Source organism: Sorex fumeus, unplaced genomic scaffold (assembly GCF_029834395.1).
Source record: "Sorex fumeus unplaced genomic scaffold, SorFum_2.1 ptg000122l, whole genome shotgun sequence".
Lineage (NCBI taxonomy): Eukaryota > Metazoa > Chordata > Mammalia > Eulipotyphla > Soricidae > Sorex > Sorex fumeus.
The window spans coordinates 19,605,026-19,628,876 of NW_026606179.1; the positions used below are offsets into that span (position 1 = coordinate 19,605,026).

General features: G+C 54.2%; 1 protein-coding gene across 6 annotated transcripts in view; it reads right to left on the bottom strand.

The window, feature by feature from the left end:
- RYR1 (ryanodine receptor 1) overlaps positions 1–23,851 on the bottom strand; it is a 116,395-nt gene that overhangs the window by 28,475 nt on the left and 64,069 nt on the right. For 2 of the 6 annotated variants that reach the window (XM_056137232.1, XM_056137229.1), the window contains 23 exons: positions 23,286–23,416; positions 22,778–23,110; positions 21,846–22,086; positions 19,857–19,944; positions 19,686–19,778; positions 19,298–19,312; positions 18,120–18,290; positions 16,943–17,002; positions 16,421–16,558; positions 16,051–16,163; positions 15,791–15,887; positions 15,459–15,568; positions 13,910–13,961; positions 13,702–13,770; positions 12,025–12,124; positions 11,684–11,763; positions 11,508–11,584; positions 10,323–10,396; positions 9,658–9,675; positions 8,538–8,618; positions 1,632–1,720; positions 1,418–1,546; positions 1,223–1,327 (listed from right to left, as the gene is read on the bottom strand). In XM_056137232.1, coding sequence (XP_055993207.1) covers positions 1,223–1,327; positions 1,418–1,546; positions 1,632–1,720; positions 8,538–8,618; positions 9,658–9,675; positions 10,323–10,396; positions 11,508–11,584; positions 11,684–11,763; positions 12,025–12,124; positions 13,702–13,770; positions 13,910–13,961; positions 15,459–15,568; positions 15,791–15,887; positions 16,051–16,163; positions 16,421–16,558; positions 16,943–17,002; positions 18,120–18,290; positions 19,298–19,312; positions 19,686–19,778; positions 19,857–19,944; positions 21,846–22,086; positions 22,778–23,110; positions 23,286–23,416 — 2,464 coding nt within the window. Of the gene's footprint in view, positions 1–828; positions 856–1,222; positions 1,328–1,417; positions 1,547–1,631; positions 1,721–8,537; positions 8,619–9,657; positions 9,676–10,322; positions 10,397–11,507; positions 11,585–11,683; positions 11,764–12,024; positions 12,125–13,701; positions 13,771–13,909; positions 13,962–15,458; positions 15,569–15,790; positions 15,888–16,050; positions 16,164–16,420; positions 16,559–16,942; positions 17,003–18,119; positions 18,291–19,297; positions 19,313–19,685; positions 19,779–19,856; positions 19,945–21,845; positions 22,087–22,777; positions 23,111–23,285; positions 23,417–23,851 lie in introns of all 6 variants that reach the window. The other 4 variants (XM_056137233.1, XM_056137230.1, XM_056137227.1 and 1 more) reach the window with 3 other exon arrangements.

Below are 23,851 nucleotides of genomic sequence, written 5' to 3' on the forward strand. Positions count from 1 at the left end.
TGCATTGAATTTCTAGCCCTGGACCATGAATTAACTGGATTAGAAATGACAGCATGTGTAATTCTACACATTAAAACACTAACATTTTCTAGAATCTTATGATTACTCCAACAGTCCTTCTTCAAGGGCATGGGCACAGGAAACACAGTCGAAGATCAACTGCTTTCAAGTCAGTTGCCAAATGACAGAGTTACTATCAACCCCTGACAGAATAAAGTAGAAAAAAACCCAAAAAACCTCCTTTGCCAGAGAGGTAGCTCGATGGTAGAGTGTAAGCCTTGTATGTATAGGGACTCCCAGGAGTTGGGGAAAAAACTGTCTCCCTCAACATTCTTCTTGCTGGGGAATTATAATATCCAGAATACTTTACTGCCCTCTGCTGGATTACTCTTTTCTTTTAAAAAAAAAAAAAAAAAAAACTTCCTGTAATAAACACAGATACATTCCTCCGCCTCTCTGGGAGAGCCCGGCAAGTTATTCCCCTGCACAGCAAAGCCTGCCAAGCTACCTGTGACGTATTCAATATGCCAAACACAGTAACAAGTCTCACGATGGAGACGTTACTGGGCCCGCTCGAGCAAATCGATGAACAAGGGGAGGACCGTGACCATGACCGTGACATTTAAGATGTTTTGGATGTGAATGGTGCCCCTTAAACGCTAAGCGCTGGTAAAATGTATATGGTAAACCTGGAATTCGTTAGCCAGAGAAGCAAAACAAAGAAGGTGTTCGTGAAACATTGGCCAGGCAGCAAAAGGGGTGGGATGGTGGGGCAAAGGAGAGCACCAAGGTTCTGCAACTGGAAGATGGGTTCAAAAGGGACCTTACATCATGGATGACTGAGATGGGTCTCATCTGCCGCAGGCAGAATAAAGAAACAAAGCACACCTTCAGCCGAGGTTCTCGGCTCTAGGTGAGATAACCCCCATTCTACGCCCAGGTTGTCTGAATCTGAGAGGGCCAGCATCTTCCAGACTGGTTCCCACCTGGCGGCCAAATCTAGTTTCCTTCCTGATTGGCTCTCTGCTAGACCCCCTCGCCAATCTCCATTGGCTGGTTCCTTAGACACACTCTCATTGGCTGGACGTTCAGCCCGCTAGCCTCGCAACCTCTCCCGATTGGTTGATGTTCTTGCCCCGCTGGCCCGCTCAGATTCAAACAACCCTGGGCCTAGAATAGGGGTGATGCCCAGAAGTAGCTGGAGGTACTGAGGGGCGCTAACCTGAGCAAGCTTCATCATCATGTGGGCAAACACGTGCAGGAATCCCACCACGGCGTCCCAGAGGCGACTGTGTGCCAGGCTCTGCTGGTTCCCGGTGCAGGGGCCCTGCGGGGCAGGGAGAGGGCTGCTGGAGCGCCTGATCGGACTGGAGCAGGGGTGAGGGACAGCCCTTCCGCCCCAACAGGCGGGTCCTACCTGGATATACTCCGTGAGGCTGTTGAACACCTGCTTGGCCACCGACATGGCCTTGGAAAAGTTCCTCTTGCCTTGTTCCTCGATGACCTCCTTGCCAGAGTAATACCAGTAGAAATCGCTGATGGATTCCTAGGGGTGGGTGTGACCGGTGATGAGGGGACTGGGGCCAACTATGGGGCCAACCCAGATCAACACCTGGCACAGTCAACCTTACCTGCAGCCGCAGGAGGTAATCCACCGTGCAGATAATAATGTTAATAGTGGTCGTGTTCCCGGTCTGTGTCCTCAGGTAGTTTTGGAAATCTAGAGAGATGAACCAGGGTTCACTGAGCATGTCCAGGTGTGAGAGGAAGTGGCTGATGGGATGTCCATTCATGGAGACAGCACTTACTGCCCAGCTTCTGCCAGAGGGCATCTCATTCTTTTACTTTTCTTTTTCTTTCTTTTTTTTTTTGTGGGGGTGGAGCTCACTTGGTAATGTTCAGGGTTTGCTCCCAGCTCTATGCTCAGGAATTACTCTTGGTGAGCTCAGGTGACCATATGCAGTTCTGGGGATCAAACCTGGATCAGCCCATGCAAGGCAAACACCATGCTTACTATGGTCCTGCCTCTAATTCTGAATTTCTTTAGTAATTTTGTCAAGCAGTGAAACTGCTATACCCTTATCATGGGCTTTATTTCCTGGGGTTTTCTGCCCTACACGGGTTTAAAGAGTTGGAGAACTTGCCCACTAAACTTGTTCTCGGCATCACAGTCTTAGCTGCACATTAGAATCATTTGGAACTTTTTTTTTTTTTTTGCTTTTTGGGTCACACCCAGCAATGCACAGGGGTTACTCCTGGCTTATGCACTCAAGAATTACTCCTGGAAGTTCTCGGGAAACCATATGGGATGCTGGGATTCAAACCCAGGTTGGCTGCGTGCAAGGCAAACGCTCTACCCGCTGTACTGTCACTCCAGCCCCTGAAACATTTTGTTTTTGTGCTCTGGGGCCACATCTGGAAGTGTTCAGGAGTCACTCTTGGCAGTGCAGAGGGGACCACAGGTGGTTCTAGGTACTCAAACCAGGGTCAGCTGCAAGCAAGGCAAGCACCTTAATCCCTGTATTTTCTCTGTATTCTCTCTGGTCCATCACCTGGAAGGATATTTTAGTAATTCCATTACACAGGATCCTCCAGACTAAGTGACTTAGAACCTTACTTTAATTAACAAAACCTGGGCTTTAGCTTCTTTTAATGTTCCCTGGACCAACCACCAGGCAATTCAGATGAGAACTATGTAATAAACCCCTTTGGGAGAGTTGGTTTCCTGTTTGAAGAACATGCGCTGTGGCAGAGGCTGATAGCTGTGGGCACTGAGTCACAGGCACTTGGGGGTTTATTAGGCCATTCTCTGCTTCAATGTTTGACTGGGGAGTTCCATGGTGAGAATGCAGTAAAGAGTAAGCATTATTCGCGGTTGGTGCATGATGCTGGGAGATCCTGGCAGAATGCTTAGGGTATAATATGGGATACCCAGGGGCCTGGAAGACTCTAGAGGAGAAGCCTGACCTAATCTGGGTGGTCAGGGAAGGCTCCCTGGAGGAGGGACTTCTGAACTAAATCTGAAAGAGAAGCAGGAGTTAGCTGCACACATTCCTGATACTAACTTCAGGCCTGTTATTGAACCCAGGTGGCAGATAACCTGTATCCCCACCCCACACACTCTGTAACTAAGTGTCCCCCATGGGCCCTGCAGTCAGGCCCTGATGTGAAGTTGTGATGCTTTCACATACATTAGGGCTTCCTGGTTGAAGACGTGCTTAGGATGCCTTAGCTTGCTAGCTAGCTCGCTCCTTCCTTCCTTCCTTTCCCTTCCCCCAGCAATGCTAGAGGTTACTCCTGGCACTGTACTCAGGTATTACTCCTGGTGGTGTTCAAGGGACCATATGGGATGCTGGGGATTGAACTCCCGCCAGCCATGTATAAGGCAAATGCCCTCCCTGTCATACTATCACTCCAGCACCTTTTTCTTTTTCTTGTCACACCCAGTGTTGCTCAGGGCTTACTCCTTGCTCTATGCTCAGGGACCATTCATGGCAGATCTTGGGGAGAACCAGATGCAATCAGGAGACAGAAGCTGAGTTGGCTGTGTGCAACGCAAGTACCTTACCTGCTGTACTATCTTCCCAGACCCTCCTTAGCTGTTTGTAAAAGCCTTGAAAGCAGTGCAGAGGTTATGGGATTGTACTTTGGAGCAATAATTCTCCAGAGTTGCATCTGCAACTCCTAGGATTGTGCTAGAAATGCAGGGTCTGGACACCAGCCCTGAACTCCCGCATATGAAACTGGGGTGGGCCCAGAAGTCAGCATTTGAAGAAGATCTCTTCACAGTTTTCAGGCATCCTTCAGTGTCTGGCTGTAGGCCCATTTGCTAAATGACACAATTCTTCAAATCAAGACAATGAAAGAAGCCTTCAGGGAAATCGTTCTAACGTTTAGAAGCTGTCTACTTGCACAGGATGGCTTCTGCAAACCTTGGAAGGTTTTTCCTCTTTCAATTTCTCTTCCCACCTGAACTCCTCTTCCCCCATCTCAAGACCATTGCTAAATACCCATTTTTACCTGGTTTCATGTTATAAATGAAGATTATAGAGCCAGAAACATATTACAGCAGGTAAGGCACTTGCCTTGCATGTGCCTAACACAGGTTTGATCCCCAGCATCCCATATGGTCCCTCAAGCTCCATCAGGAGTGATCCTCAGCACAGAGCCAGAAGAAAGCCTTCAGCACATTATATGTGGACCCCAAACAAAAAAACAAAATAAATGAAGATGATACCCCAATAGTTAAGATTTTATTAGCAAATGGATAGACTTCTTCATCAACCCTATTTTCTACTTCCTTTGCACTAACTTAAACCAGACCATCTATGGGCCTAAATGGCTAACTAGATAGCTTGCTCCTCTGAAAAGAATTCGCAGCTAAAACAGCATCATTTTGCCTCTTTCAAATATAACTGAGTACTCAAGATGTACAAAGTCTGAGGAGCTCTGGACACGTGGCTGGTGGAGAAGTGTGGTAACTGCACTGCAGCACTGTCCTCCCATTATTCATCGATTTCCTCGAGCGGGCACCAGTAACGTCTCACAACAAATTGTGATACTTGTTGTTACTGTTTTTGGAATACTGAATACTGTCATAGGGAGCTTGATAGGCTTTGCTGTGTGGGCAAGATACTCTTGGTAGCTCGCTGGGCTCTCTGAGAGGGGCAGAGGAATCGAACCCAGGTTGGCCATGTCAGCCGCGTGCAAGGCAAACGCCTTACCCACTGTGCTATTGCTCCAGCACTATGTAAAAAAAAATTAAAAGCCAACACTATGGTAAACATGTGATCCAAAATACAATAATTAAATTTAAAAAAAATCACTTGATAAGGAGGTGGGCCAGGAAGGGAAGGAGTTTGGGGAACACTGACACTGGTGGTGGGTTTGGAATTGGAACACTGGGTGCATGAAACTATTATCAACAGTGCTGGAAATCACAGGGCCTACACTGAAAATGGGTCTACGTTAAATCTAAGATTGGAAAGGTACGTCAAATAGTATGTGATTGCCAGGACAGAGTGGTAGTATAATAGGTAGGGCGTTTGCCTTGCACGCAACCAACCTGAGTTTAGTCCTTGGCATCCCATATGGTCCCCAGAGCCCTGCCAGGAGTAAGTCCTAAGCACCACTGGATGTGATCTCCCCACCAAAAAAATTTATGTGATTGGGTTAGCTAATGAATTCATGAATTTGGGCAGAAAATTTGCTGACAATTTTGGTGAAAGAGAAAAAAATTCCCCCCTTGTAAGATCAATCTCATTTCTCAAAATTCAAAGGCTCAAGAAACAAAAGTTCATTAAAAATCCCCCAGTTGTTGCAGTCTCATGGGAAGGGGGACAGTACCAGCTCGTTCTTCACACCCTACCGAGGTCACGAGTGGCCCCCCACGAGTGGCTCTCTGGCACGGCCATGGCTCAGAGGCAAAAGAACTTAGTCCAGAGCCCAGAAGCTTGCGGCAGAAAAGTGAATGGACCATGCGTTAAACTATGGCGCCATGCCTCCCCAGGAGGGAAAGGGTGTTGCTTCCTTCCGCCTTCCCCCCCCCCCCGCCCCCCCCCCCCCAGCAGCAAGGTGGCTGCCGCCTCAGAGCTTATAAGAAAGCCAGGTATGAGCTGGCAATGACGGGGCAACTGCAGTCTCATGGGAAGTGGGGCAGTACCGGCTCATCCTTCACGCTCTATCGAGGTCACAAGATGCCCCTCACGAGCGGCTCTCTGGCACAGCCATAACACCAGACGCACAGAAACCAATCTCGTAATTATCTGGCTCTTTGCAGAAATCAAAAATTACGGCTGTGTGACATTATATGATTCTCATAACCAGCTATAGAAAACAAAGTATTTCACAATGCCTTTTCAGCAATTCTGATTGTTGGGGGGGGGGGGGGATTCTAAACAATAATGGTGCATCTTTTGTCGAAGTAATGAATGTAATCAATGTAGAAAAGAGTTAAGTAGAAATCATCTGCCTCACAGGCATTGGGAGGGGGAGTATATTGAGGTTCTTGGTGGTGAAAAATGAGTACTGGTGAAGGGAAAGGTGTTTGATCATGGTATGATGGAGACTTAAACCTGAAAGCTTAGTAACTTTTCCCACAGTGATTCAGTAAATAAATATAAGAAGAAAAATAAATAAAATTATGAAGAAAAATAAAATTAAGGTGGAGTTCATGCCCAATTCAATCAGCTAATCAGTGGCTGAATAAATAGCAGTAATCCTACATAAAAAAAAATCCCCCAGTTGTTGTCTGGAGAAACAGTATAAGGATTAAAGCACTTGGATTAAGACACTTGTTTGCATGTGGCCGGCCCTGGTTGAATTTCTGGCACTGCATATGGTCCTCTGAGCACTATCAGGAATTGTCCATGAGCATCAAGCAAGGAGTAGCTCCTGAGAACCACCAAATGTGGATCCCTGCCCCCCCCCCAATAAAACCCTCCAAGACAGATTCCACCTGAGATAAAATTCAAGAAAGCAAACCTTCGTTACCTGGCACCAGGGTACCTAAGCAGGTGGACTCCAGAACTAGGACACAAAAGCTTTTGCTAATGCAAAGCAATAGGTTATATAAGCTCTTTTAAGAGTGAGGTGAAAAGATATTCACCTATTTGTTACCTTAGAAAACACTAGCCTGGAGCTGGAGCAATAGCACAGCCGGTAGGGTGTTTGCCTTGCACGTGGCTGACCCGGGTTCGATTCCCAGCATCCCATATGGTTCCCTGAGCACCGCCAGGGGTAATTCCTGAGTGCAGAGCCAGGAGTAACCCCTGTGCATTGCCAGGTGTGACCCAAAAAGCAAAAAAAAAAAAAAAAAAACACTGGCCTGGTGGTGGGAAATGTGCACTGGTGAAGGGCTGGGTGTTAGAACATTGTATGACTAAACTTAATCACGAACAACTTTCTAACTGAATATTTCATGGTGATTCAATAAAAAATTTTTAAAAAACAAGAGCGAGAGAGAGCGAGAGAGAGAGCGAGAGAGAGAGAGAGAGAACACTGACAAAGAGGTTAAGAAAGTTCAAAGGCTAGAACGCCAATTCTTGTCATGAATGTTCATTTCTGGGCAACACAATGAATGCTCATTGTGGTTTTATAATCACCTGCTGAGCACTAAAACCACAAGCCATAGACTACCTGTTTGCTGTAGAAAATGATGCCGACAACGGGATGAGTGTTGGAGGTGCAAGCTCTGTCCCTTTCATGTCAGCACTCTGTGTGCTACCAGAGGTTACACTTTCTCCCTCGAGGTGAGCTGAAGTCGCTGTGTCACTCGGGCTTTGGGGAAATGGTCTCAACCCGACCAAAGCTGGGGAAACTCGGGTTTGAACTCTGAAGGAGTCTGCCGGCCTTCCTGAGGCCAACATGGGTTGGATTTCAGGGCTGGCCTGTTTAGGGGACACAGCTGGCAGTTCTTGGGGACTGCACTTGACTCAGAGACCAACTGGTGCTGAGATCAAACCTAATCTTCCACGTGCAAAACATGCACATGCATCCTTTCAGTTTCGCTGGCCCTAGCAAAGTAGTTCATAAGCAAACTTTAAGATGGAGTTTTCAAAGATTCCTTTTCCAGTGTTAAGCAATTTTAGCTTTGGGGCTGCACTCATAGAGCTCAGGGGTGCTCCCAATGGGCAGGGGACTGAACCTGGGGCTCCTGCACATGCTCCAACCCACCCTGGACCATTTCCCTTCTGCCTACTCTGCAATGCAGAACTGGCAGGGGAGATAGTGCTGCTGTTAGGGCGCATGCGTAGCGTGGGTCTGATCCCCAAACACTACTGGGCGTGACCTAGAGGTCTCAGAAAAATGGCAGGAAGACCTGGGTGTCCCCAGCTCTGCAGGGCCTAAGCAGAAGCAGCACCACATTCTCAGGCATTTGCATGGAAATCCCGGCCTCTTGGCTGAGAATCTCTGATGGGGACCCTAGGCCTCCTGAACAGGACTCGGGGGCTCCTCCCCCCCAAAGAAATAATGATGATGATGATGATGAAGATTACCTCCCTAGACCCAAAGTAAAGTAATTCACCACAGTTTTTGTTTTTTAAGTTTTTGAGTCACACCAGGTGATGCTCAGGGGTTACTCCTGGCTCTGTACACAAGAATTACCCCTGCTGGGGGCTCAGGGGACCATACGGAGTGCTGGGGATCAATCCCTGTGCAAGGAAAATATCCTACCCACTGAACTATCTCTCTGGGTCCAGGAATACACCACATTTTACCAAACTTCGGTAGTCTTTGCAGAATGGTCGTAGAAAATTACAGGGGCTAACAGGTTGTTTGGGCAAAGTGATTTGGGGCCAAATTATTTTTTGTCAGATTGCTTTTGAGAACATGTGCTAAGAGAAGGTGAAAGTGAAGCAAAGTGGATAGATTCTAGACACGGGGAGAGGTGCAGGAAGGAGGCTGACACGCTTGACACTGGCTCAAGTCAAGGACGGAGACACGAGGGTCAAGGACAATGATCCGGGGAGTGGAACACCCGACCACCTACCCCAAGCCTCGACCTCATTTCCGCCCAGCGCACCCCTCCTCCTCACCATTATTGTGCCCCTCACAGAGCAACTGCAGGAATCGGAACAAGTCTTGGGTGAATTCATCATCTGCCATCACCTTCTCTCCTGGGTGGAAGATGGGGACAGGGCCCAGAAGGGATGAGACGCGCCAGGACACAGCCCACACATGCACCCTGCCCATGCACACGGCACACGCATGCGCAAGGGAGAGGGGCGCGGGGAGGGGCAGCCGCCACTTCCAAGACACTGTGAGGACCACCGGCATCCAAGCCAACAGGGGGTCCTGACTTCTGTCCTTGACAGAAGCAGATGGGGCTCTGAAGGGCCCTGAGTCAGGAGCTGGTCCTCAAGTGTCTTTACATCAGTGTTCCTCTGATGTTCTCATTCATGTGATGTCCAGGGGTCTGCAGACCCAGCAAAGGATACGGCAACTGGTACCTCATACAGCTCCCCTCCCCGGCCGCAGGGTTAATGAATTACTGGGTTGTGGGGTCACTTCCACACAAAGGCTTTGAGCAGGGAGATTGGGCTGGGAAAAGGAACAGGACGCCAGCTGATTGGCTCAGATGCCCTGAAAGCAGCCAACCCTGAAGCAGCAGAGGGAGGCCCCTGAACATGGGCCAACCAGAGCAGGCATCTGAAAGAAGCCAATCCTGTTGGGTGGGAAGGGAGGGGTGGGAAAGGAAAGGGAAGCTAGACAGTGAATGGGCCAATCAGAGCAGGCAAGGAGGAGGCAGGCACACCAATCAGAGTGGATGCTGGAGGCAGCCAATCCGGTTGGATGGGAGCCACAGGCCCGGCCAATCAGAGGTCCAGGCGCAGTGGGCAGGGTAGGAGAGTGGGGATCACCCAATCCCAAGACTGCGAATCTGGGTCTGGAAGCCCAAGAACATCCCGGTGGAGAGAGGTCTCTGGCATCTTCTATGGATGCTACAACTATCCACATGGGGAAACTGAAGTTTATTCACAGTCCCGACCGAATCTTGGTCTCTGGAACCCTGAGCTCCTGTGGGTATGATGCACCCACCTGAGAGTTCCTCCCTCCCCTGGATGTCCCAGATCCTCAGCCCACAGGAGGAGGGGCGGTTGGGGGTTAGAGGGAAGGGGAAGTTGCAAAGCAAAGAGGATGGGCTGGGGGAATTACCGTTCTGGCGGTTGATGACTGGGGCAGCCAACAGGATGGGAGGAGGAAGCAGGAGAAAAAGAGGGAGAAAGAGAGACAGAAGGAGACAGACAGGAAACACACAATGACAGGGTCGGGGACAAAGACAGACGCAGAGACAACCCACAGTGAGAGAGAAAGACGGCCACAGGGGAAGGGACACAGAAGGAAGAGAATAGGGAAGGAGAGTCCAGCGGGAGGAGGAACAGAGAGATGGACAGAAGGAGGTGGAGAGGCAAGAGGCAAGGATGAGGGCAGAAGGGTTAGACACGTCACAACACGGCAAAGAGGAGACTCCATTAATCCGGATTAGGCACATTAATAAGAGAACAGCAACCGGGGCAGGGTGGAGGATGGGGATACTTGGGCATGTGGGGGGGGGAGGGGGGCGGTCTACGTGGGGAGGCTGAAGAGAACAGGACTACAGACACCCCCACCCCCACCCCTGGTAGGAACCACAGGAACAGGACTGGAGCAAGGGGCTGGACTGGGGACCACTGAGTGGGGGAGGGTGCTCTGGACGTCCTCAGGGAGAAGGGAGATCTTGAAGGCAAGGGCAATGTTTGCGGGGGTAGGGGTGAGGGTGGGGGGGGGATCCTGCAGGAAGAGGATGGCCCCAGGAGAGGGAAGCCCAAGACAGGGCTCACCAGTTCCATCCTCGTTCACCATGCCCAGCCCCTCTGCCTTGTTCTGTCTCTCGAAGGCATTGAGATCCAGGACGCTGAGTGAAAGAAAAGAGGGAGTGGGGCCGGAGAGATAGTACAGAAGGTAAGGGGCTGGCCTTGCATGCTGCTGGCCTGGGTTCCATCCCCAGCATCCCAGATGGCCCTTGAACACCACTAGAAGTGATCCCTGAGCACAGACCCAGGAGTAAGCCCTAAGCACTGCTTAGTGTGACCCACAAATGGAAAAAAAAAAAAAAAGGAAATACTGAAGCAACAGTGTGGTGAGTAAAGGCACTTGCCTCGCATGTAGCCAATTTAGGTTCAATCGCCAGCAACCCATCCAGTCCCCCAAACCTGCCAGGAGTAATCCCTGAGTGAAGAGCCAGGAGTAAGCCCTGAACACTGCTACAGGTGGCCCCAGAAAAAAACACAAATAATGATTAAAAAAAATAAAAGAAGAAATTGGTGCCAGAGAGAATAGCACAGTGGGTAAAGCTCCTGCTGACTCAGACTCTATCCCCAGCACCCCACAAGGTCCCCTGATCACATCCAGGAGTGATCCCTGAGCACAGAGCCAGGAGTAAGTCCTGAGCACAGCCAGGTATAGCTCCCAAACTAAAATCATGGAGGAAAAAAAAAAGTGGAGGTGGGGAGGAGGTGTAATTAGGCATCGGCCCTCCTCTCTTCTAGGGTCTGCGTCCCCATCTGGAGGTAGGGTGGGGGCCAGGGGAGATGCAGGAGGGAGCTGACATGAAGAGGAGGCAAAAGGAGCAACAGCAGGAGGTGAGACAGCACTGAGGAAGAAAGGCAGGGCTGGGACGAGAAATGTGCACAAGAGGGAGAATCAGAACCAGGAAGCTGTCGATGCTCCAGAGGCTTCAAGAACAAAGGAGATGGGAGGAGAAGTGACAGAAACAGGGGTTCGGTGACGTCCCCAACCCAGGTGACCCTTCCAGTCGCAGCTATCTGAATCTTCCTCCTGAGAGCCTGGGGTACTGTCTGCCTCCCCCGTGCCATCGCATGACTGCATGTGAGCAGCAGTACGGTCCCTGCTTCAGGGGCGGGGCTGAGCCGGCCTCTGGTTCCCCGGCACCAAGAGTGCAGACCCGGAAGTAGAAGTGGTCCCCGCAGAGGGGCACAGCCCCAGGCACATAGACCATCACCCACCTGCATGTCTGCATCAGCGCCTGGATGCTCTGGAAGAAGCCCACCTCCTTCTTGTCCTTCAGATAATCCAACATTTTCTGCAGAGGGCGGGGGGGGGGATCTCGAGTCACACAGGAACTGAACCCCCGTGCTGCCCCACCCCGCCCTTCTTCCAAGTCCCTCTGTCTGTCTGTTACCTGCTGCACCTCCGCATTGCCCCCATTTAGGATGGAGATCCCCAGCTTCAGGGTGGAGGACACCATGGCGCCTGTCTCTCCTGGAAGAGGCGTTAGATGTTAGATTAGACAGCAAATCTGCGGTGTTCTCTACCCACCATGCGTGGGGGTCAGGGGTCGGCTACCATGGCAAGCATGAACACGGGTGAAGCTGCAAGGCAAGCATGGGAGGGAGGGTGGGGGCGGGGGAAGAGGGCAACGCATAGGCACATGGGGTGTGGGAGAGCCCCCCACCAAGCCAGAAGGGGTATGGACGGTAAGGGTGAGGGGAGGAGAGGGCAAGACCCCGGAAACCAGCCCACCTTTGCAGGCACTGATCATCTGGAGCACCATCTCGGCTGCCCCGCGGTTGTGCAGCCGTGCCTGCTGGTACAGGAGCCTCTGCTTCTCCATCTCCTTCTCCTGCCAGAGCCAGGCACGAGGGGCAAGTGAATCCAGGCCCCCGCTGCCTGCCTTCGCCCCCACGGCCTCTCATCGCCCAGCCATGCCCTTCCCACTGCAGACACATCTGCTGCTTCCAGCTCCTGCCAGCCACTGAGACCCAATTTCCTCCTTTCCCCTCATGTGGAGCATGGTGTGGTATGATCTGGAGCCCATGGACCTCCAAGGGGTCACAGAAGAAAATCCAGGAGGTTGGGGTAGGGCGGAAGAAAGTTCTATATGTATGTGTCCCATTCACTTCATTGAAAAGAGTATTTCCTTCATTGTGGACCAAAGCCCCACACAGTCACATCTGAGGACAATCCACAGCTCATCATTGTTTATCTACTACCTTAGTTAAGAGCCCACAGTAGATTCATAAAGTACAGATATCACCACCACAACTTCCTGAAACAATAGCGTTACTTCAATACGATGCTTCCTGCTCTGGGAATTCAGTTTAGACATTTAAAAACATGATTCGGGACTAGAGAGATCGCTCCATGCACAGAGCATGTGGGAGACCCAGGGGTGATTCTGTCACCACTTGATCCTTCAGCACTTGGGAAGTGACCTGAGGACAGAGCTAGGAGTTACCCCCAGGCCCCACTGGGTACGGCTCCAAATAAAACCAATAAAAATTTACATGATTCTGAGAAGGCTTCAGAAGATGCTAAAAGGGGACCTGGCACCAAAAAGATGAAGAAATCCAGGGAAAGTACAGTAAGGCACTTGCCTAGCACGCAGCCAAGCTGTGTTTGACCCCTAGCACTGCATTTGGCCTCCAGAACTCTGCCAGGAGTGACCACTGAGCTCAGAGGCAGGAGTACACCTTGGGTCTGAGAACTTCTAGGTATAAGCCTCATCTCCCCTAAATAAAAACTCAGAGGGGCTGGAGTGATAGCACAGCAGGGAGGGCATTTGCCTTGTACGCGGCCGACCCGGCTTCAATTCCTAGCATCCCATATGGTCCCCTGAGCACCACCAGAAGTAATTCCTGAGTGCAGAGCCAGGAGTAACCCCTGTGCATTGCTGGGTATGACCCAAAAAGAAAAAAAAGGAAGAAAAACTCAGGGAGATGATCAACCAGAGATGTAGCTAACTGATACAGCACAAGCCTGGGATACAAGAGACCTGGGTTCAATCCCCAACACTGGGGTGGGGGTGGGGAGAATGTCAGGCTTTCTGTTAGCTCTAAAGAGTGAATAGCCAGCTCTTTCTAACTGTCTTTGTTTGTACTATTCCTTCCACATGGAACTTCTTTCGCCCCTTCTTCAAGTGGTACCCACTTCTTTCATCTATCCGTTCTGGCACCCCTTCTTCTGAGACGCCCTCCCTGACTCCTCTCCCTGCAGGCTGGTGCTCTGCTTGGCTCCCCAGTTCCTCTGCCTAAGTGGCCTCCATCCTACTGACCATGAGTGCTCAGTGCTGCTACTGCAGCTGATGGATCATCTACCCCTGGGACTGACTGGGAGGGGAAGGCTGTGTCCCCAGTGCCAGGCCAGCCCAGAGCACTGCTCTGCGATCCCATGCTGGGTGGTAGGGATGGTCCCACTTACCTCGAAGGAAACCTCAGACTCCTCCTCTTCAGCCTCCACACTTTCCCCTCCTTCCTCCATGTGGCAGCTCTGAGAATGACACAGGTTAGGAATGTAGGTGAACGGGGGGGGGGGGGGGGGGGGACACCCATTCACGCCAAGTCCTTGGAGCAAACCGGAACAGCAGGGTGTGCTAGAGAACCCATCGGGGACCAAGGCAGGGTCTTACCTTCGCCATGATATCGGCATAAGCCATGTACAAGTAATCCTCTTCCAGTTTGCTGAGGAAGGAAGTGGGGAAGACAGTCAGGACCAAGACTGGACCAAGGGCCTCCCCTGCCCCTTCCCAGCTGGCCACTAACAACGGCGTGTTTCAGATGGGGGCCAAATGTCCGGTGCCTGAGTGGCAGGTGATCAAGGCTGAACCAATAAGAACTATTTACTTGACCAAAGATTAGGTTGGAAAAGGTCATGTGACCACATGGGCCCCGTGAAGTTTATTGTGGGAGTTCTGCCCCATCTCCTGCCACAGGGGGCTGCCTTTCCTCTCGCTAAACAGCCCTGAGGGAACACTGGGGCCATCTTGCTGCCTGCTGGCTCTCTCGACAACAGTCACCAGTAATGACAACGCCAGTCAGACCCGAAGGAGGGGTGGCCCACGCCCGCTGAGTGTTTAACCTGTTGGGTCTGTTTTCTCAGCGTTCCTCAAAACCTTTTTCCCATCTGCACACCAGCTGGCTGACCAGCAGCTATGACCAAGGCCGCAGACTTGTGGTTTTCCACCTTTTCACAACAGCAGATAGGCAGTGGTTGAAGTGCTTTATGTGACTCAACCAACATCCTCACAGTAACACTAGTATTTAGTAATGCTAGTATTCATTCCCAGCCCTGTTTTACAGAGAAGAGGGAGGCACAGTGACCCTCCTCAGCCAGGGTCACACAGCCTGCACTGGGACTCAATCCTGGGCAGTCTCACTCAGAGTCGGGGGCTGGGAAATCTGGAGAATCAACTTCCCCCATGTCCCTGCAGCCCCTGGGCCTGTGGTTAGAATTCTGGCTAATGGGACATAGGCCGAAGCCACTAGGGACCGTTTCCTCCCAGGATAGAGACAGGGGCCATCTTTGCACCTTTCTGCCTGCCACGAGGTTGCATCTGGGTGGTCAGTTCCCATCCTGTGCCCACAAGACACAGTTCCAAAGGGCTGTGTAGAAAGCGAGATGAGTCAGAGGCCCTGGCAGAGCCTGTGTGTGCCCAGCCATGTGCCCAGCTGGCTGACGTCAGGCCACTGGAGCAATGGAAACCCCGGTGCCTCTTCTCCCGGGCCCCAGACGGGGTGGGCACAGTATCTGGTGTGCAGCCCAGAGATCCAGTGAGAGAATGTGGAGGTCAAGAGCCCAGCAGGTGCCATGCACATAATAAGCGGTTGTAAAGGGGCGCCTGTTCTCAGGGCCCACAGCGCAGCCTTATTACTGGTATTTATCCCTCAGCGTGTCATTAGCTCTGTGGCGCCTGTGTGTGACTGAGGGGAAAGCTCCCTTTCTCACGGCCACTTGTTGGAAAGTAATCTTAATAGCCTCATTACCCTCGAATCAGACTGGCTTTGTCTGAGCCAGCTTCTCCCGCTTTCCAGGCCAGCCGGAGTCCATCTCCCCTAGCACAGGCATTGCCCTGACAAAGTGCTTCACCCACAGAGGGGCCGGGAACCTGCGCCAATAAAGGGCCCACAGTGGGGGCAGGGGGGTGTCCCTGGAGAGGGGAGCAGAGGAAGTGCCCTCACCTCTTTTCCGTCAGGGCGGTGCGGCTGAAGTGCAGAACCAGCTGGTGCAGGGGGTCTGGCTTCTTCTTCTCCTCTACCTCCTCCTCCTCCTCCTCCTTCTCCCCGGCTTTCTGCAGGGGCGGGGGTTGGGGGAGAGAGATGAGGCCTTGGGGAGGGGTTCCAGAATCCCCTCCTGTTTGTGACCCCAGAGCTGGTGAGGTTTCCTTTCCTCCCCACCCCACCCCCACCCCCCACTCTGCATCCCTGCCTGCTTCTGCCCGAGCCTTGGTCCTGGGTGTGAAGGGGGCTCCCCACCGTGGCTACCCGCCCGCCCCGTGCCTGCCCCAGCTCACAGAGAGATCATCTATCATGCGGTCCTCAAAGCCGTGGTCTTCGGTCAGAATCCACGAAGCCTTGTAGCTCTCCAGAAACATGTTGCATGCCCGGTGCCTGCCAGGCAAAGGCATGGGCTGTCTCTCTGGCTCCTCACCACCCCCCCGGGCGACCTCCCCCCACTCTTAAGCTGTCCACATGTGTGGGTCCTCCCCCTTCCCTCCTCCCCAGCCGCCCCTTGCCTGTGTCTGGCTCCCCTCCTCCCTCCTGGGGGACTTACGTGGGCAGGTTGTACAGGGGTGTCATGCGGAAACACGCAACCACGGCCCTCCGACGCTGCTTGGACAGGAGCTTATGCCACACGGCCTTCTTGGACTTGTAAGGGTGCTCAGTCTGTTGGCGAGACAGTCGCTCATGCCCCCAGACTCTGGGCCTGGCCTGAATCCCATCCTCCGCCCATCCGGGACCAGGTTCAAGTTCAGGCTCGACTCCCAGGGTGGACATGGCCTTTTCTCTAACTGGGCTCGGTTTTCAGGCTTAAGTTCTCTACCAGGCCAATCCTCAAACTCTCCCAAGACCCTGGCCCCAGACTCAAGGCATTGCCACCAGATCAGCCCCTGCCACTCTGAGCCCTGTCCGGTCCCACGCACCTGCTCCAGATGATAAAGCACCGCAGACACTTCCTGGACTCTGCGCACGATCTTCTCAGGATCGTCAGCGTCTTCCTCCCGGCCCGGGACACCCCGGTATAGTGCCATCTGCCAGCGCAGAGACGGCGAGCCCTCGACCTGCATGGACACAGGGGCTCAGGGCTCCACGCTGCCACCTTCCAGTCCCTCGGTGGGGTTTCTTGGAGGGCCCCTGTCCTGCCAGCCCCCACTTCCAGGGTGCTGGATATTTTTTGGGAAGGGTGTGGTGGGGGGTTAAGTCTAGGTTTGTCTTTCTTTCGGGCCACACCCAGAGAGAGTCAGAGCTCACTCCTGGCTCTGTGCTCTGGAATCACTCCTGGCAGGCTCAGAGGATGGGATGGGATGCTGAGGATCGAACCCGGGTCAGCCACATGCAAGGCAGATAACCTCCTCACTAGGCTACCACTCAGGTCCCTGGGTCTGTGGTTCCACGCCAGGTAACAGGGCTCAAACGGCAGCTTCCATGCAGATGTGAGCACATACCTTTGCCTGACAGTGGAGGTTGTTGTGCAGGAACTCCCGGACCTCCTCATCCGTGTCTTTCTGGGGGGACAGGGCCAGGCAGGGTCACCCGAGGCCCGTGTCCTCTGGGCTCACAACCCCTTCCTTCTGGGTGCTCCCTCCAAGTACCAACCCCACCCCCTAAGCTGGTGTGAGTTCTGCTGATGAGGACGCGTCCTGCTGGAGACAGGGAGAACTTGGGGGGGGGGGAGTGTGAGGAGAGATCCCCATAGGTCAGAGGGGGCTGTGGGGTCCAGCTGGGGCTGGAAATAAGCAGGGGGGTGAAATTCGGAACTGGTGAAGGGGTCATCTGGAGGATTCAGGCCCTTCAGGTTATGGGTGAGGGTTATGTGTAGGCCCAAGAGAGGGAGTCTTCAGGGGGTGCTCCTTAGGGTCCCAGGGGAAGGATTATTGAGGATGAGGTTGAGGGGTCTGAGGTGCCCTGGGGGAGATCACTTGCTAGGTCCTAGGAGGAGCTTGAAGTCCTGCAGGAGAAAGCCACTGAGGTTTGGGATGCCAAGATCCCGGTGGTACAGAACCCCCCGGGCAGGACTCTGGGATGGCTGCCTGGCCCCTGAGGCTGCTGAGAATCAGGGGAAGGCTATTCCCTCTACTGGGGTAAGCAGGTTCCTGGGATGTTGCCATGGGGCTCCCCAGGGGGTGAAAGGCTCGGGGCATTGTCAGTGGAGCCCCAGGATCCGAGAGAGCTGAGTTTTGTGTGTGGTCCTGGGCAGGGCAGAGCTCCTGGGGGCCCCAGGGTGCTCAATGCATCACTGAGAGTCTTTGGGGCTCCGTTTGGTGTCCACAGAGCAGGCGGGTGGGGAAGGCAATAGTGTCTTGGCTCTGTGGAGACCAGAGGAAGGCCAGTGAGACTGTGAGGAACACAGGGGAGTCCTGGGGACTTGGGGGAGGTCCTGGTGGAGGTTCAGAGATGACTCTCAGGTCATGGGGGGTTTGTCGTAGTTTTGGGGGGAGGATGTTCAGTAGGTCCCTGAGAGTTCACTGTGGGGTCTGGAGGGGGGCAAGGGGTCTAGCAGCATCTTGCATGAGGTCCTGGGAATCCTGGGGAAAAGCTCAAGGAGTCTTAGGGGGCCCAGCAAGGCCTTGGGGTCCTGGGAGTTGAGTGGGGTGCCCGAGGCTCGAGGGGGCAAGACAGCACCAGGGCGTAGCGGGTCTTGGCCATGGTGATAAGCTCCTGGTCGGTGGGCGCACACATGTTGAGGCCAATGGGCAGCATCTTCTTGAGCGTGGCCACGATCAGTGACGTCTGCACGGAGTAGCGGTCGCCACGGCGCTTCTTCTTGGTGCGTTCCTGGTCCGAGCCACCCGACTGCGGGGACAGAGGGCTCAGCCTGCAGCCACTGCCCACACCCCAGCCCCATCCGGATGTCCCCCACCCCGCCCCCGCCTCAGCTTCCACTCCCAACCTGGGCCCCAGCCACTCCTGGTCCCAAAGGCCCAGCTTAGACCCTCAAACTCTTCTGAATGGGTCCAAATTCCAGGCTCTTCTCCGATCCCAAAGATCTTCTCCCAGCAGCCCCGCCACCCACCCCCATGTCCCTACAACCCCCATGCCATGCACAAACCCACACTTCATATTCCAAGACCAAGACCCCAAGAAAGAAGTACAGAGGCAGAGCCGGAAAGGTTTCCCAAGAGTCAAGAGTGATTGAAAGAAAAAGAGAAACTGAGAGACGGAGATGGTCGAGGAGACAGAAGAGGCAAGAGAGTTCCAGAAAGATCTGGCAGCAGAAACACGGGGCACAGAGTCCCACAGCCGTACTCTGGAGCTTGGCGGTGCAGACCCCCTGGCCAGGGCCACCCCTGCCATGCCTTGACAAGCCCCGGTGACAAGCTTCGGCCAGAGCCACACCACGCGGGCACACAGGCTGGGGCACACCCTGGGTGCCAGGCACGCTGAGGTCACGCATGCAGCACCGCTGAGTGTATCGGCCGCAGCCCAGCGCCCACTGAGGTTCAAGAGGACAAGACACTTGGCCAAGGTCACAGGCCAGCTGCCAAGGGTCAGGACTCAAACTCAAGACTGATTCCAGAACCCAACCATGCGCCACGGGGACACCCAGAAGCTCGATGCTGGGAGAGTCCAGAGGTCTTTTTTTTTCTTTTTTTTTTAACAACAGTTAAAAAAAAATTAAAATTCCTCAAAGCTGAGGGTCAGGAAGGAAATGGGATGGTGGGGCAGGGGGGGTCAGTGAGGAAGAGAAAGAGGATGGGAACTCGAGATGGGAAGGGGCAGGGGGTGGGAATTTTCTGGGTTTGAGGGAGAAGAGGGTTCGAGCCAAGAGCCATGCGGAAGGTTCCAGGCATGGGGCTGACCTGTACGTCTCCCGCCTGCTTCGCCGGGTTGCAGACAGAGACAAGAAGGGTTACCCCAGACCTCCGAGAACCCCCGCGCCTCACTCCCCCACCCCAGTAGACATCCCCTCATGGGGTCAGAGGGTCCCTGCAGAGGGAGTTTCTGAGGATGGTTAGGGGAGAGGAAAAGAGGGACCAGGGCTAGTACAGGGCATAGGGGAGAAATGGTGGCGGGGAGGACAGTTAGGGGAGGAGGGTGAGGACGTGGGGGAACAAGGAAGCTGCAGCAAGGAAGGGGAAAGGGAGGAGGGACCCAGCAGGGAGGACTTGGGGGAAGGAAGAGGCCACTGGGGCCAGGGGGAGCCCAAGATTGCCCCCCTGCCGCCCCAGTGCAGGACAAAATGCCCACCTTGGCCATCTTGCTCTTGTTGTCAGCTGTCAGGAATGACATATTGTTGATCTCGTTCTGCACCACAAAGTTCTGCTCCTCGCGCTTGAAGTTCTGCAGGGAGCAGGGTCGAGGGGGTCAAGCAGGGTCGGAGAAAGGGCGGCTGGGCACTGGAGGAGGGGCGGCACTCACATGGGACTTGGACCAGTAGATGAAGATCTCTCCCACCGTCCTGAACAGCTCCTCAGCATTGGGGTTGGGCTCTGTCAGCCAGTGTGCCCTGGGTGGTGGCAGAGGGGCTGGTGAGGGCTGGGGACTCCAGAAGACGGGCCCCTGCGAGCGCTCTCTGAGCAGGAGACATCAAGGGCACCGGGAGATGCCAGTGGAAGGGAGATTTCTGAGGTGACCCGGCCACCCCCATGATGCCATGGTTAGAATGCTGCTTTCTTTCTGCTCCCCCAACCTGCAGGAGGAGGTGTGGTATGCAGAGATGGCTGTCACCAGCAGCCACATCTGGGTAACCCCACCCCACTCCTAAAAGAATCAGGCTTCCAGAGTCGAAGCCAGAGTACAGTGGGCTGGACATTTTTCTGGCATGCGGCCAACCCAGGCTCCATTCCCTGCATCCCTTATGGTCTCCCGGGCCCCTCCAGGAGTGATCCTTGAGCACTGCTGGGTGTGGTCTAAAAATAAAACTAAAGAAAAGAATGTTGGGTTCTCCTGAGAATTCCTGGCCCCCCTCCTCCTGACTGCCAGATCACCAACTCTTTGGGTCTGTAAACAGGACACCACAGAGATTTCTGTTGTTTTTTTGGGGGGGGTTGTGTTTCGGGCCACCTGCTTCCATCAAAAAGGAGAAACAATGAAGTTCATAGGGCTAGAAGGAAACGAAGATTCCCCCCAGACAATATTGCATGTAAAACATAAAAATAAATCAAATATGAGCAATAATACAGCAGGGAAGGCATTTGCCTTTCATACAGCTGACTAGGGTTCGATTCCCAGCATCCCATATGGTCTCCTGAGCACCTCCAGGAGTGATTCTTGAGCACAGAGCCAGAAATAATCCCTGAGAGCTGCTGGTGTAGCCCAAAATTTAAAAGAAAAAAAAAGGAAAAGAAAAAAAAAGAGTTCCAGAAAGTATCTAACCCAAGGTATGTGGCCAGGGCAAGCCAACAGTTACTGGAGCATAGTTCACTTTTTTTTTTCTTTTTGGGTCACACCCAGCAATGCACAGGGGTTACTCCTGGCTCTGCACTCAGGAATTACCCCTGGCGGTGCTCAGGGGACCATATAGGAGCTGGGAATCGAGCCCAGGTTGGTTGCGTGCAAGGCAAACGCCCTACCCACTGTGCTATTGCTCCAGCCCCTGGAGCATAGTTTTCTATGCAGCTGAGGGCTGTGCAGTTTCCCTGGAGGGGTAAGCTAGCAGCTGCGCGGAGCCACTGTTTCCCTCTCTGTGCCCTCAGCGGACACAGCTTCTGAAGTCCTAGTGAGCCCCAAAGTCTTTTCTACCCAGGCTGGAGCTTAGAATTGAAACTATCCTATCCTGGGATGAGGCTGCACCAGGAAGTTTCTGGAGCAGGGACTGGAACCATAGTACAGCAGGGAGGGTGCTAGCCAGCCTGGGCTGGACCCCCAGCTTCCTATATGGTCCCCTGAGCACTGCCAGGAGTAATTCCTGAGTGCAGAGCCAGGAGAAACGCTGAGCACTGCCGGGTGTGAATACCCAAAAGCAGAAAGAAAAAAGAAAAGATTTAGGGAGATGCTAGCAAGGGGCTGATACCTGTGCTTGCCCTTTAGCTAAATCCCCTAGTTTTGGGGGAACACTGGGGTGCAGGAGAAGATCTAGACCATCTTCTTTTCTTGTCTCAGTGATGGGAAACGTCTGACCATGTATTTGACTCCACGGCCCCGTCCACCCCAGCCTGAACACAGGGCAGAGCGGGCAGCGGGGCTCCTCTGGCTGGCACCGCAGCCCCCGGTGGAACTCAGAACCGGGGTATAACGGGGGCAGCATGGGGACAAATGGCAGCAGGCTGGATCTGGGTGGGAAAGGGGCCCCGTGGGGAGGGGGGGTGGGGGGCGGCGGATGGCGTCAAGGGAGGAGGGAAGTCCACAGCGGCCGGAAGGCAGAGGTGGGGACAGGTGGAGTGGGCGGGCGGCCACCGGCCAGGTCACCTGTTGTTGTCCACGTAGCGGATGAGCAGCGGGTAGAGGGCGTACAGGTCCCGGCAGAGCACGGAGAACTCGTCGCGCACCAGGAGCTCGCCCTCCTCGGCCTCCGCCTTGGCCTCCAGCCGCAGCTGCTCCTCCTCGGCCACCACCTTCCCCGCCCGCTTGCGCAGGCGCCCGATGGTGGGGATGAAGTGCGTGTGCAGCAGCTCGGGCCGTGCCCGGCTCACGATGGGCTGTGCAAACACTGCCGAGGCAAATGGGGAGCCACCTGCGGCCTCTGACCTCTGGCCTCTGACCCCAACTCCAAACCTGACCTCTGATTTCGCTCGTGACCTGAAGTCGTGACCTCTCACAGGACTCAGCCAGCTGTAATCCTTGACCTGAACCTGTGACCCAGCCTTGATGCCAAGTCCCTGACCTCTGATGCCAACAACTGAATCTAATCCCAGAGGTGACCTCTCACCCCTCTCTAGCTTCTGGCCTGGATGTCCACACTTGTCTCACCACATGACCCCAGACCCTGACCCCTGGCTTTGTTCACCAGCCTCTGATCCTAATCCTGGCCTGTGAGTCCCGATCTCTTGCTGGGCTCTGATCCAGATCTCGACCTGTGCTGAGGCCCCGTGGCCTGGAGTCCCCCGGGGCCTGATCCGGGGGTACAGAGGGGTCGAGCGGTGCCATGTGCTCTGAAGTTGAGTCTCGATCATGCAAGCTATGTGCTCCAGCCCTTTGCGCCGTCACCCTGGCCCCTGACCTGGGTCTCTGTTCTGGCGAGCCTGTGACCTAACCCCCAAGGCCCCCCGATTCCCAGGCTGCGCCCGTGGGGCTCCCAGGAGTCAAGCCCCAGCCTCCTGAGCCCGCGACTCAAACCCTGCGCCCTGCGTCCTGGCCTGCAGGCCCGCCCATGCTCCCAGCAGGCCCCACCGCGGGCCCACCTGCCAGTCGCTTCATCCACGAGGCCTCATCGATGCCCAAGTTGTTGACAATGATGCGAAGGATGTCCCCCAGCAGGGAGTTGAGGTGGCCAGAGGTGACGGCCGTGCAGGGTGGTGGAGCACCACCGGGGATGCTGGGCGGGGGTGCCTCAGGGCCCCGCTCCCACCAGCGGGGTAGGTAGCTGCACAGCATGGGCAGTGTGATCTCGATGACGTGTGGCATCTCCGTGTAGCGGGCGCCAGACTCAGCCAGTCCCCCGATTTCTGCCATGAGCCGCTCCAGCACCGGGATGTCGGGGCACATCTCCTCCACGCTGCTGGGGAGCCCCAGGACTGGGGTACGGGGGTGTCAGGCTGTGCCAGTGCACCTCCCCCCCAAGGAATTCTGGGAGCCCCCCCACCCTGGGTTCAGGAGCTCAGTCCCTGAGCCCACGGCAGACCTCACTGGCTCCCCCAGGGAAACCTAGGCCCTGTGCTGCTGGAATGCACCCCAGTCCCCCACACTTACTGGCTCGCTCCCGGGGAGACTTGGTGGTGTAGACGGAGCAGGCGTTGTACTCATTCAGCTGAGGCTCCAGGAAAGCCACCGGCATAGCCGCTGCCAGGCAGGCCAGACACTCGCCCAGAGCTGGCCGAAGCCTGTAGGAGGCAGCTGTGCTGAGCTCCCCTGGGCCCTCCTGGTTCCAGCCACCACCCACACAGATGTGCCCCTGGCAGGGCACCACTGGTACCTCCCTGGACTTCCTGAGGGTATTCCAGCTGCCTCTGACCTGGTGCGGGAGCAGTCCCCAGTGCTCCCGGCATGCAGTGACTTCTGGGCCTGGAGCCACCTTCACTTTGTGTTGTTGCTTGGAGCAACTTGGTATCTAGCCATTTCCCCCCCTCCCCCCGCCCCCACACACCTGCCTGGCTTTTCTCTGAGTGCCCTCATGTGGCCACAGTGAGGAACTGCAGGTGTGTAGGTGTGTGTATGTGCGTGTGTGTGTGCACGCGCGCACTGTAGGAGTGTGTGTATATGTACTGTAGGTGTGTGTGTGTTATTTTCCCTGATTTCCACCCACCACTTCTTCTGCT